At 29.1% G+C, this 14,666-nt stretch overlaps 1 protein-coding gene and 1 long non-coding RNA gene across 2 annotated transcripts; both read left to right on the top strand.

Annotated features, from left to right (window-relative positions):
- Window positions 1–7,870: 7,870 nt before the first annotated feature.
- Window positions 7,871–8,837, top strand: LOC135931861 (YEATS domain-containing protein 4-like). Its single transcript, XM_065469166.1, has one exon. It carries the CDS (start codon window positions 7,880–7,882, stop codon window positions 8,594–8,596), a length of 717 nt encoding a protein of 238 aa, XP_065325238.1. The 5' UTR covers window positions 7,871–7,879; the 3' UTR covers window positions 8,597–8,837.
- Window positions 8,838–11,235: 2,398 nt separating this feature from the next.
- Window positions 11,236–14,666, top strand: LOC135931196 (uncharacterized). Its single transcript, XR_010572968.1, has 3 exons — window positions 11,236–12,295; window positions 13,333–13,677; window positions 14,161–14,666. It is a non-coding gene; the product is annotated as an uncharacterized LOC135931196 (long non-coding RNA).

The following is a 14,666-nucleotide window of genomic DNA, read 5'->3' as shown; positions in this document are numbered from 1 at the left end:
TGATTAGTATACAAATTAGAATGTCGTGATAGGTGTCATGTTAATAAACATTAAATATTTGGTCATTTTAAGAGAAGCCTTTATAGGCTATTGCAAGATATTTATTTCCTTTAAATAATTTTTGAAGTCGATGCAAAATGTTATATTCGTTTTTATCACAATAAAACACTTCCTAGACTGCTATATATATGTTTTATATTTCCTATACTGATACTATATAGATAATTTTAATTAAATTTTTATTTTACTTTTTGATTTGTCTATATTTAAATGCCTATTTTTTTATTGCAAAAAAAATATTTTTTAATCTCTAAATTAGAATCAGCTTGTTTTTAATTTAGTATGTTATAAGGTTGCATTTGCAGTAGTAAAACAATAGTTTCACAATATATTGTGGGATACCAAGACACATTATAAAGACCAGACCATGCTATCTTATATGAAACAATATTTATAAAACCTTTTGGTTATTTAAATTTAATTCATTTTATATAAATTTTTAAACATTATTTATTATTCATCCAACATAAACATAATTATTTGGAAGGGTAAAAAAAAATTCCTTGCCACCATTATAACATATCTGCAGCAAGGGGGGTGTTAGATTCCTTATTTGTTGAATTGCTAAGTCGCCGAATTTCTAAGTCGAGATTTTACGTAATCTTAAATAATATATTTCCTTAATTCTGAAATGGATTTTATTTTTTCAATTTTATTATTTTATCTTTTTCCAAAAAAATATAATTTTTTATTTTCATTTTCTAAGAAAAAAAACAAAAAAAAAATCTATTTCCAAAAATACAAATTCCAAGAATTGGTCAATAAAAATTAGTCACAATTCAAAAAAATCGATAAAAGAAAATAAAAAATAATAACAATTCAAAAAAATCGATAAAAGAAATAAAAATAATAATATCTCCTTAAGATTTCATAACATCTCCCTTTTTAAAAAAGATTTTCTAATTTGATACTTATGTCTCTTCCACTGGCCCTTAGCGGTATCCACAGTATATATGAACTTCCCCGATCGGCCCACTATAGTCCCCTTGATCCACTTTACTTTGTCTCTATAAGTTTTCGTCCATACTGATTGTCCTATCTTGAAAAATGTACCTCTTTGATCTGCGTGCGTATCGTCTTGTTTGCTCTCATGGGTTTCTTTAATCATTTCAAGATGATTCCGAGGATTCCGTCTAAACATCATCTGTGCTGGGGTTTGTCCTGTAGTCGTATGCTGAATGTTTCTATAAGCTAATAAGAATTCGTTTAAATTATCGTACTTGTTATTGGTTGCATTTTTCTCCATGGCAGTTTTGACTGTTCATCCGTTCCGCCTCTCCGTTGGAGCTCGGGTGGTAAGGAGGGGTCAGTATATGGTTTATTCTATGTCTCTTGCAATATTCTTTGAATGAATAACTAGTAAATTGAGGTCCGTTATCCTATACTATCGATTCCGGATATCCTCATCTAGAAAATATTTCACCTAATACCACCATGGTTCTCTCTGATGTGGTAGTCATCATTCCTTTTACCTCAACCCATTTTGTAAAAGCGTCTACCAATATTAGCCACATGGTGTTATTGAACGATCCTGCGAAATCTATATGAACTCTTTGCAACAGTCTTGTCGCTTTCAATGGTGATCTTGTACTTTTGGAGGATTGTTTGCCCATGTATTACACGATTCGCATTGACGGCATTGTTCTTCTATTTCACGGTCGATTCCGGGCCACCATACATATTGCCTGGCTATGCTTTTCATTCTGACGATTTCTTGATGACCACTATGTAATTCGTTTAATATTTTTTTCCGGTTGGAATTATTATTCTTTCCCCTTAATATAAACATCCATCTTTTTCCCATAAATTGTTTTTGCACATTTCATATTGTTTTAGTATAATGTCATCTTTTAGCTTGAATTGAGATTTTATACTTTCATTTACCTTTTTTAAAGTATCGTCGTTTTCTAGTTTTATCCGAATTTCATCTGCTGATATCGGGTACTCGTTTATAAAATATACTTTTTCATTATGATCTTTGGTATTATATTCCATTGGGCATCTTGAGATTCCGTCTGCCACTTTGTTTTTCTTACCAGCCTTGTATTTTATCTCGCAATTGTACCCTCCTAGCATTAGAGACCATTTGAGCAATCGTGGTGACGTTATATTTGCCGAACTTTTGTTACCGAATATATATCCAAGTGGTTTATGGTCGGTACATATTGTAAAAGTTTGACCTACTAAATATTCATAAAATTTCTTTACTCCGAATACGAGCCCTAATGCTTCCCTTTCGATAATTGAGTAGCTTTTATCTGCCAATGATAGTGTCCGTGAAGCATAACCTATGGGATTCTCGGATCCATCTTTTTCGGTATGAGATAGTACGGCTCCTACACCTTTCATAGATGCATCCGTAGTGAATTGGATCCCTTTATCTGGATCAAAATGAACGATTATTGGAGGATTGGTTAAGCATTTCTTTAATATTTCAATACTTGATCTGCATTCTTCCGTTCATAGGAAAGTGTTACATTTCATTAATAAATCATAGAGGGGTGGTTGAAAATTTTTTTATGAGTCGATGGTAATAATTCATGAGGCCTAATAACAACTGAAATTCATTAACCGACTCCAAAGTTGGAGCATAGTTTATGGCTTCTAGCTTCTCCTCTGAGGGCATAAGACCTCTACTGGATATGATGTGACCTAGATATTTTACTTTTTCTTTAAGAAATTTACTCTTTTCATAATTTGCTTTAAGTCCGAATTCCGCCATTCCTTGGAATACTTTTTCTAGATTATTTAGATGCTCTTCATCCGAAGAACCTGTGATCATTAGATCGTCAATATAGTATGCTACTCCCGTCATTTTCCCGAAAATTAGGTCCATAGTCCTTTGGAATATTGCTTACGCCGGATTTATTCCGAATGGCATTCTTTTGAATTGAAACAGACCTTTATGAGTGCTAATAGCTAAATAATTCCTCGAATCAGAACCTATTACTATTTCATGGTATGCATTTTAAAAGTCAATGGTTGAAAACTTTTCCCTTTTTCTTAATTTATTAAATATTTCCTGTAAGCTAGAGATGGGTATATCCGCTATCATCCATGGATTTATAGTTATTTTGTAGTCTATGCAAAGTCTTATACTCCCGTTAGGCTTAATTATGGGCACAAAAGAACTGGCCCATTCCGAATACTTTATAGGTTCTATTACGTCGTTTTCGATCCATTTTGTTAGTTCCTCATCAACCTTTTCTTCTAAAGCATATGCAATTTTTCTAGGGGCGCAAAATTTTGGTGTCTCATTGTCTTTTATATTCAGATGGACTTCCATATTGTTCAATTTTCCTAACTTTTTATCGAATATTGTTATGTATTTTTCCGTTACCGCTTTCAATTCTTGTCCCATGTAATATATATTATTATTATTATCGCATGGATCTTCGGTCCCTCCTAATATTGATTCTTTCCATATCAATTCTCTATATCCCTTCAGCCAGTTAATGCCTACCAATTTATGGTCCATCAGATTTTACTATAACCAAAGGTAGATTTTTTATGATATCTTTTATTTGAACTTTCACTTCCAATCTACCTATAATGGCTATTTCGTTACCTTCGTACTTCCTTAATTTTGTGCCCGAATCATGAATCATTTTATCGGAGTTGATTATATTCCAAGTCTTTAACGAAATAGATACTGATGCTCCTGTATCTAGGATCGTCTTTATTTCCTTACCCACTATACTTAGATTGACTTTGAATTTTTCTTTACAAGATTTGATATCCATCGAGTATATATACGTTATATCTTCCTCGTTGCCTTTTTGATCGCAGATTTAATCTGATGTTTGTCACTACCGCATTTGAAGCAAGTTTTTTTTGTCTGGAAATATTGATTATCGAACTATTTATAGTTATTATTGTTAATGCTGTACTTTCCCCTTATCTTATCAGAATATTAATATTTGTTTTTATAAAAATCTATATTATAATTTTCCGATGTCCTCACTACGTCAACGTGACCTCATGTCATCGCTACGTCATGTCATCGGTACGTATTATTTTTTATATTTTTTATTTGTTGATTTTATTTATTTATTTTATACAAACAGATGATCCTACCAACAGTCTTAATTTATTTTTAATTAGATTATATTTTTTATTATTTTAGCGATTATTACTTTAAGCGATTTATCACATTTGATTTTGCAAAAATGAATAGATATTTATAAATAATACTGATTGGACGATGGTTCAACAAGTTAATCATTTTCCTTGAATTCCTGAAATCGGAGTGCGAGTAATTTAAATAATTCTCTAAATAAGGGCACTCTAGGATTTTCATGTGAAACAGGCTGAAGGCCATGGATCATACAAGTATATTGTAAATCTTCAGGCAACTAATCCTTATAATTGCTTTATTCACTTATATCTGTTTATTTTCTGAAGTGTAAATATTTAAATAAGAATATTAAATTAAGTTAATTATACTAATCTACTTTAAAAATTTAGAATAAGAATCTTTAATTAGGTTAAAGCGTTGTGTAAATTTAATCAAGAAAGTGTTAATTAAAAAATAGGAAATTTGAATGCAGGTTGATCTTATGTGGTTCAAAAACATTATGACCAATGTAAACTGGGTTACTCTTTAACACTTACTTTCACTAAGTATCACTAAATATCACAAAATTTCAAGCAACTACTTGATATAAATTGCCTTATTCAATCACATTCCCCTGTTTTGAAAATGTTAAATATTTGAATAAGTCTATTAAATTGTGTTAAATTAAACTGAATTTCTCATCACATTTTCCTGGTTTGAAAATTTTAAATATTTGAATAAGTATATTAAATTGTGTTAAACTAGACTGAATGTCTCATCTATCTCATAAATTAGATTATGAATTATTAAAATTAAGCCAAACTGTTGTGTAACTTAAAATTAATAAATTGATGACAAATAATGATACAATCTAGGATGCTGTATGGTTTAATTAACACAATGGATTCATTTTAATAAAACGGCTACATAGACTTTTATACTACCTGAGGAATTTAAATAATAAATGTTGCTTTTGCTCAACCTTATCTTCCAATATAATCTCTGGAGGAAATGAATAACGAGTGCACTCTTATCTTAAAATAGTAAATTCTAAATTTAATAAGGAAATACTTATCTAGATTAAAATATTATATCTGAAAACAGATAAATTTAAACGTAACGTAGGAATGTAAATAGTTTTATTCTTCCTTTTCCTCCAATTTAAATCATTTATTTTTGAGGCCATTTCTATAAATGTTCACAAAATAAATCACCCTTATCTTATTTTATTTCATTCGCATGACTTTTGCGCACAAATAAATATAAAATAATATTTAAGAATATATATATAAACAAACATAAAATAATTCTGGAAAATGTAAATGAATAGTGAATAATTCAAAAGTATCACTTTTTATCTCCTGATAAGACTTAATAATTTAGGCAAGTCATTTTTTTTAACTTTTTAATTAAATTTATATTATTTTAATAATCCTACCTATTTTTAAGGCTATCCATTTTGTCAGCTGCACAATATGTCCTTTTATCTCTTATGAATATTTTATCTAACTAACTGAAAAATATACAAATTATATGTTTAAGATTTAACTAAATTAATATAACAATTTTTAAGGATCCTACTTTTTTAAAAGCTTACCATTTTGTCGGATCCAGAGATTTACCTATCTCCAGGTTTGGGAAAAAATTTTGAAAATTACTATGGGTTGGTCAGGCTTGAGAAAATTTTTTATAAAATTATTATAAGTGGACTCTGCTTGGAAAATATTTTTATAAATTATATTGGGCTGAGCTTGGGGAAAATTATGAGCTTGGACGTTTGATAATTTTTTTATTATTAACTATGGGTCAGACATTGGCCTAAAACAAGTTATTTTGGAGGCTTGGGCTCGACCTGATCAAAAAACCAAGGCCCATGAAAATCTGATTTTTATTGTATTTTTAAATTCATTATGATTATTTAAATGTTTTATTTTAGTTCTCAACTACCAAAATTATTATGATCTTTCATTCAACTTGGATGAATTTTTCAAAATTATTATGACTTTGTTCCTTACCTGGAAATTTTTTTTAATATAAAATATTATGTATAAATGATCAATAAATTTGACATATTGGTATTAACAAGTAAAAGTTTTAAATTTATTCTTACTCAAACCATATGAGTTTGTCTTAGTTTTAATGGATTGAACCTGGCCTGAAATGGGGAGGGGGTAAAATGAATAAAATTGGATATAATTTTCAAATAACAGGTAACATCTAGCATAAATATAAGAAGAAAATTCTCATTCCCAGTCATTTTTGACGGGCTATCTACTAGTATTCATTGTTATCGTACCAATTATATCGATAGTATTTGATATCATTATTACTATATTGTTAACATTATTATTATATTTGTTATCATTATTATTATAATTGTACATCGGGTTATCATTATTATGCCTTCCATTCGAGTTGTTATAAAAATTATATCTAATAAATCTATTATCTAGTCTTGTCTGGTAAGGATAATTGTCCCTATATCGTTCCTGGCTATTATTATTACTGTTGCGCTTTAGATTGTCTTGTATATAATTTATTTTATTACTCTCTATTTTATCTTCGCATCGATCCTTTCCATCTTGACAATAAAATATATCTTTTGCTTTTTCTTTTTCCTCTATCAAATCCGAAAAAAAAACAAAAAAAAATCTATTTCAAAAAATACAAATTCCAAGAATTGGTCAAAAAAAATAGTCACAATTCAAAAAAATCGATAAAAGAACATAAAAAATAATAACAATCCCAAAAATCGATAGAAGAAATAAAAATAATAATTCCTTAAGATTTCATAACAGGGGGTGGGGGTGTTAAGTATATATTAAGAAATTCGCCTATTCCCATAGATAAGCTAATCAACATCTTCTATACCCTTTCTCCCTATTCCCACAAAAATTTATTCAATATTATTAGTGTTGTTAAATTAACGAGTTACTTTTACATTTTTACTAAGAATAACTGCAACTAGTTATATTAAAAAAATTGTAACTAGTAACTGTAACTAGTTTTTTTGAAATGTAACTGCCAAAAGTAACAAACTACTTTTAAAAATATTTATGTATAAATCTAAATAATAAATTCAAATAATTAATTTGATTTTAAATATGTTGTGATAAAAGTCTTCTGGCTTATTTTCAGATAGTAGGCGTCCTGATGGGGTCACACGTATTCCATGGTCTCAAGGAAAGTTTTTAATATGGGATTTCTCTTGTCTGGACACTAACTCTCCCTCCAATTTTAACAAGGACGATCTGAACAGAGCTCAAAATTTTAAGATCAGCAAATACAGTGTTGATTCCTCAAATTACATATTCATACCCATCATTGCTCCACCTTAACTACATATGATTTGATTAAAAACTTTTTTAAAGTCGTTGGCCGCCTAATCAGAAAAAATTCTGGGGAGCCTCGCGAAGGTTTTTACTTATGGCAGAGGATTATATTTAGGGTTGTTAAAGTTACTTTTGAAACATAACTAGTTACAGTTAGTAGTTACATAAAAATAGTAAAAATATAAAGTTCCTTATATAAGGAAATATAAAATAATAGTTATTTAATATGAAAAAATAGTACGAAGAATAAAAAATCATATTTAAATATGAAATTTGATCATTGTGTAAACCATAAAACAATTTTATTTGCCTAATTTTTTGATCCACACGATATATTATTTCTCAAAAATAATGGAAATCATTCCTTATTTATTTTACCCATTATAAATCATATGTTTATTTTAATTTTTCATACATTCATATAAAAATTATGGAAAACTCGCAATCTCTATCTTTAGGATCTAGAATGAAAGGGGAAACCATTATAAAGCCTATAGTATACGGTAACGTGGCAGAATATTTTGGTTATAAAAGGGAAGAAGATAACCATACTCATAAATGGTCTGTGTATCTAAGACCATATAAAGAAGAAGAATTATCACTGTTTATCAAAAAAATTCATTTTAAATTACATGAGAGCTATGGGGCAAATCAAAATCGTATTTTAACGGAACCTCCCTACGAAATTACTGAAACTGGTTGGGGAGAGTTCGAAATTGCTATAAAAATATTTTTCATAGATCCTCAAGAAAAACCAATCACAATATATCATATATTAAAATTGTTTCCACCTCATTCTTCACACAATACTTCAATTGAATCAAATTTTAGTGGTATACAATTATCAAATACAGATTCTAAACCTAGTAATGTTGTTTCTGAATTCTATGATGAATTGGTATTTCAAGAACCAACAACAATTATGTACAAATTATTAACAAAAAATAAAAGCGAATATTTGGCAATAGCCAAACATGCCACCAATTTTGAAAACAAAAAGGAACAAGTATTACAAGCAATAAACAAAGCTCAATCTAAAATAAATTTTGAGATTAAAGAATTAAATGAAAAACTTAAAGTTAATCAAGAAATTATGAAAAATTATCACAAAGAAATTGAAAATCTTGAAAAAATATCAGCAAGTTAATAAATTATCCTTTTAAAATTATAATTAAATACAAAGTTTAAATGACCATTTAAATTTATGAACAAACATATTTAACAAAAAATAATTAGCTACAAGATCTTATTAGCTAAAAAAGATGCTACTCCCAACCATGAATTATACTGAATCCTCTATAAAAACAATGTATTATTATTCACTCAACTTATATCATTTAGAATTGATTTCAATAAAATACTGTATTACGAATTTCTGCATAAAACAATAAAATATATAAAGAGCTAATTTTAAGAGCCACTAATAATTTATTATATTAATTTTATAACAGCTTTTTTGAGCTTTGATTTATTGTCAATGCTATTTGTTGCTTAATAAATAGCCATATAATATAATTCTTAAAAAAAGAAAACACCAACAATGAAGACAAAATGAAATAAGATATCAGGTAGAATTTGGTAATAATCATAGACTTGTTAAAAATTTGGGCATGACTAAAATACGTGTCCCTGAAAACTATGTGTCCCCTATCAAAGAAGCTTAATTTAAATTATATTATTACAGAATCTTATTTAGCTTCATAAGATGAGTTAGAAAATGTTTTTCTCAAATAATGCAACATAGTAAAATTTTTAAAAAATTATTTTAACTACACACCCCCTCTCAAAGAAGTTTTATATATAAAAAATGAATGCAGAATCATATATAACTTATTAAAAGGAATCAAAAAATGTTAATACTAAGTTTATAAATTATTTATAATTATTGAGATTTTGAAAAAACACTTAATTTCTTTTTTTACTATCTATTTTTTAAGCCACTCCCAAAGACTTTGCAATACTTAACTACTTATTAACCAAAACATTTTATTTGGTCACGATTTTTTATAAATATTTTACTTTAAGAAACCTTATAGAAGTAACTTGCATTAAAAATAATGCAAAATAAATTATAGTAACCATTTTTGATATTATCTTCTAGTTAGAAACAAATAGATTAATTATATACTTAAATTAAATAATCACCATTCTTTTAAGTAAAATATTTTTTCAATAAAATATAATATAATTTTCAATGATACATAGGTAATAATAGCAGGTTTAATTTGATCATTCAAAAATGAAGGCTTTTTTATTTTATTGTCCTATTCATTTTGATTAATCAATATATGTGTATAAAAAGTCTATGAGAATAGTTATAAGGAATTCTTAAAATTAATAAATCATTCTGATACTATATGATGTTGACATTTGGTGAAGCCTTTGTAAACGTCTAAGTTTAGTTAACCTCAGTTATTGTATGATAAATCCAGTCACAGATAGGTCTCACTGGGTTTTCAAAGTAATTAAACAGAGCCATTGAAAAGGTTGTGAAATCCAGTGAGATAAAAACATAATCAATAGTAGGGCTTGTCAATATTAAATGGCTCATATTATTTTATTTTTTTGGGTTATTTTATGATTGTATATTTATAATTTTTTTCAAATGATAATAAATTCATGAAAGGAATTAAAATGACGAGTCGCCTTTATTCAATTTTTAAAAAGCGGTTAACTCATAAATATGGCCATAAGTAAATTACTCAAGCTTATAGATTTTGCCCACAGATGGGGAGAAAGGTTTGGACTTCTATTGGCGAAATTTCGAGGCTTAGGTGATAATATTTTGGCTAAAAAAATATATATATTTTTTTAAAATTGATAATATTGATATTTTTGTGAGACATTGATTAAAACTAAAAGGTAGATGGTAAATAACATTTAAGAAGTATCGGACCGGTATTTAGTAATAACTGGAAATATCGGATTGGATCGGTGAAAAACCTGCGGCACAGCTCTAATCAATATTTTTATCAACCTGATTGGTATGTAGAATAGTCTTGTTAAACGACGGCTAACTCAAAATTTCATCCAGAAAAATATTACGCAAGCCTGAAGATTTTGCTCTTAGAACAAAGGTTTAGACACATTATCAAAATCTCGTGCCTTAAGCAATGTATTTCTGCCTAAAATATTAAGTTAACCGTTTTGAAAAATCGGCTCAAAACGAGCCGTTTTTAATGTAGAATAAGCAATTTGGATATAATAACCAAAATAACAAGTTAAGAATAAAAGAGTGAAGTATCCTAACATGGAAAAAAAAACTGTTTTTTTTCTAAAAACATGTTCTGTTTTTATATTTTTTAAGATTATTTTTGATTACTACTACTACAATCATTATTGATTAAAAAAATTTTAAATTTAATCAAATATTTCATTTTAAAAAAAATTCAATATACGCGATCCTCTTAAATAGGGCTGAATGCACAATACTTTCATCCATCCGATATTTATTTCAGACGTCATCATTTCGATACAGATATTTACATTTATTTTTTTTCACCATTATTTTTATATATGGAACAATAAAATTCTGTGTAAAAATGTTTCAAAAAGACGTTTGTATATACATTTATCCCGGTTTTTAAAAATTATTTAATTCAAATAGAATCAAATTGAGAAACTAATTAAATTTAGAAATTAAATGATTAATTTATAATTATTAGAATCATAAAACATCATTTATATACAAAATATATTCCCCCCAATTTATAACTTATCTTTTTTCGTGAATATTTATATATTTTGCATTTATTTTTAACATTGTCTTTAATATTATAGGGCAGTTTTGACGTCCATGTCGTCGAAGGAGAGAAAACTATTTACCGGATGTTTTATCCAGATCTGGTGCCGGGGAAGATTTCGGGGAGAAAGGACAAGAGGAATTTGAGGAAGAAAATGAGCAAGGACTAATTGGCGGGCCAGTGACATGGGAAGAAATTAAAAGGGTGACTTTAAAAGAACGAGAATTGAGACGAGTCAAAGCGTGCCTTAAGGGACGGAAACCGTGGCAAGATGGAGACAAGACTTTTAAATATATATGCAAAAGGAGTTGGCAATAATAGATGAATTGCGAGGAAGTCGGAGTGTCATACCGTCCAAGTTAAGGTAAGCAGTAATAGCGATGATTCATGCTGGGCATCAAGGAATGGAGTGGATGAAACAATGGGGACGGTGGGTGGCCGAAAACAACTCAGCCTTGGGAACGCATTCACTTGGACTTTTTCGACTTCGAGAATAAAAAATATATATATATATACAGGTGGTAGATTATGAGGAAAAGGATTAACAATTCAAGTAGTAATAAAAATATTGAAAAATCTATGGGCCAAATGTGGGGTCGCTATGATGGTAGTATCGGATGGAGGTCCTACTTTTATTAATAAACAATTCAAAGCCTTTTGTGTGGAAACTGGAGCGAAACACATCTTAGCGCCGCCGTATCATCCGAGTTCAAATGGACAAGCGGAGAGGATGGTTGTGGTCAAGAACTGGTTGAGTAAGTCAAAGGATGGGGGCGGAGAGATGTGGGTAGCAGTGGCGTATTATAACAAAAGTCAAAAAAAAAGAGGAGGAGCCATACCCATCGGAAAAGTTTTTAGGACGAAGAACTAGAATTTAGTTGGATTCGCCGAAACCGACAAGTCAGGGAAAGAAACGGTTCGAGACCGAGAATGAGGCGAAATTAACGGTAGGGCAAGCAGTATGGGCGAGAATATTTGGAAGTAACCGGAAATGGGAGCCCGGGGTGATTTTGGAATATATGGGAAGTTGCCGACGGAAAACAGGGATCAGCTCCGCAGACGGATCGAGCCCGAAACGTCTGCAGGGATTGCAAGATAAAGGAGTCAATAATTTAAGAATGCTAGGCAGGGAGTGAAGGCATAAAAAAAAAGAATAATGAAATAAAAAAAATATATACATGTGTATGTGTTAAAGTAGTAAATTATATTGTTGGAGGGGAGAGTATTATCCATTTGCCTGTATTAATATAATAGCTTATCTTAAAGGGAAGCAATAGGGGAGAACAGATTATCCGTTGGCCTCGTATTTTCCTAGTATTAATGTTTTTTTTTGCTTTTTAATAAAATTGTTTAGCGCAATTGAAAGCCGGAATAAGTTTATTTAATAAAGTTGGCGGGGAAAATAGTGTTTGTTTATTATAATCTGAAAGGAAATATTATTCGTAAATGTATTTGTGAATAATTAAAATGGAAAAGGATTTTAGTTGAAGGAACAATAATACATTTAGTTAAATATGTTTGGGAGATGTTCGCGATAGGTGGAGGGGAGAATTTAAATAAAGACGTATGATGAAAAATAGATATTGACAAGATAAAATGTAGGATTAAGTTAAATAAATGGGAAAGCTAAAGTTAAGAGTAACGTCGTTATTTTAAGATAAAATTAGATTTTTAGAAGAAAAAAAATGTAGATGATAATTTAGAAAATTTTAGGTTTGGTAAAGGATAAAAGTTAAAAGGAGTAATAAATCATTAGGAATAAGAGAATTATTGGGAAAAAGAAGAAATGTTAAATTAAAATTAGATTGGAGTTAAAAAAAAAGATGAAACGATAGTTTGGGTAAAGAAAAGTATAAAAGGAATGGGAGAAAAAGTCTTTTTAAAAAATTTTGTTTCGTTTGAATTAAAAAAAAAGTGTGTTCTAGTAAATTTTTAAATTATAAAGGGTAAAAATCTTTTTCAATTTAGATTTATTTTTTTATATATATTATTAGATAAGTATAATTTTTTTTTATTAGATAAATAAGGAGAGTTCGTTTTTAATATATTTAAAGAGAAATTGTTTATAGGTTCGAATTATTGAATATATAAGAGAAACGAAATATATAGAGTATGTATCGTTTTATACCTATGATTTTAGAATACCGGCGCATATGTTTTCGATGTGGAAAAGAGGGACATTTGATGGATAAATGTCCGCAAAGGCCAACTGCAGCGGTGAACGAACGGAGCATGATCGGAGGCCCAGCTTTGGACAAAGGAACAATGGCCAGACAGCAGGGAACGTCGAGTATACGAGAGTGGACACCAATATGGACGCGAGATGACCTAGGCGGGAAGTGGAAGTTGGGGGCAACCGGTGAAGATGAATGATGACCATAATCCGAAAGACTGGGACACGGACACCGACATCTTGACGGCAGATATGAAACCTGAAAGCGTGGAATCAGTCGAAAATTTAGAGGCGACTTATCTTATCCGACGGGTAGGTTGGTTTACTATCCGTGAGGAGTGAGGAATTGTAGTTTTTTGTTAAAAGATTATTATTATTTATTTTGATGAAAAAAAATAAATAAAGATAATAATTTTTAATTTTAAAAATTTAGGTTTTAAAAAAGTTAGGAAACCAAAAATATAAGAACAAGGTTTAAAATTAAATGAAATTTGAAAGTTTTAATTTATGGAATTTTTGTTTTGCATTTTATTTTTAGTATTTCAAGAAAAAAAATAAAATTGAATTCTATAAAAGAAAATTTAGAATGGAAGTAGAAAAAAAGATTTTAAGCTACAAATAAGAAAGAATATAAAAAGAAAGTATACCAAATATTAAAATTAATAATATTAAAAAATAATTATAAATTCATTTTAAATAGCAATAATATTTTATCCGCAAGTTGGCGTTTAATATTAATTATAAATTGCTTTTCTATTTTATGATATTTTTTTTTAAACTATGTGAAATTGAAAGCTGCTCGTAAAAAGTTAATATTCCATCCACCCTCGAACCAGTGGGCCTCTCAAACGAAATCGCCATAGCCCTGATGGCATATCTCTCATTCCCTGTGGACTAATAATCTCCCCCTAGCTTGGGACTAAACCTGTGTCGATTTTGCCGCCAAGTCCAACCTCTCATTTTCTGCCATCGAAAAGGCCGAAATCCTAAAAAAAACAAATATGCTTGCCTCACTAATACTGTGTTCATCCCAATCGTTACCAATACCCTAGGCACGTTCGGGTGATGCTCTCAATTTCATCAAAACTATAGGAAAAAAATGAGGCAGATCTCAGGGGAACCCAATGAAGGATTTTACCTTCAATTTTTTAAGCATTCACTCTTCTCTAGGGTGATTTGTACCCTTTTTTTAAATTTTATTATTTTTTTTATCTCATTTCTCTTTTATGCGTACATATTTTTTAATTCATTTTTAATATATTATTAGTTATTTTTATGTATATTTTTTTTAATTATAATTC

Source organism: Gordionus sp. m RMFG-2023, chromosome 1, assembly GCF_954871325.1.
Source record: "Gordionus sp. m RMFG-2023 chromosome 1, tfGorSpeb1-WG-v2, whole genome shotgun sequence".
Lineage (NCBI taxonomy): Eukaryota > Metazoa > Nematomorpha > Gordioida > Chordodea > Parachordodidae > Gordionus > Gordionus sp. m RMFG-2023.
This window is presented reverse-complemented; position numbering and strand designations above follow the sequence as displayed.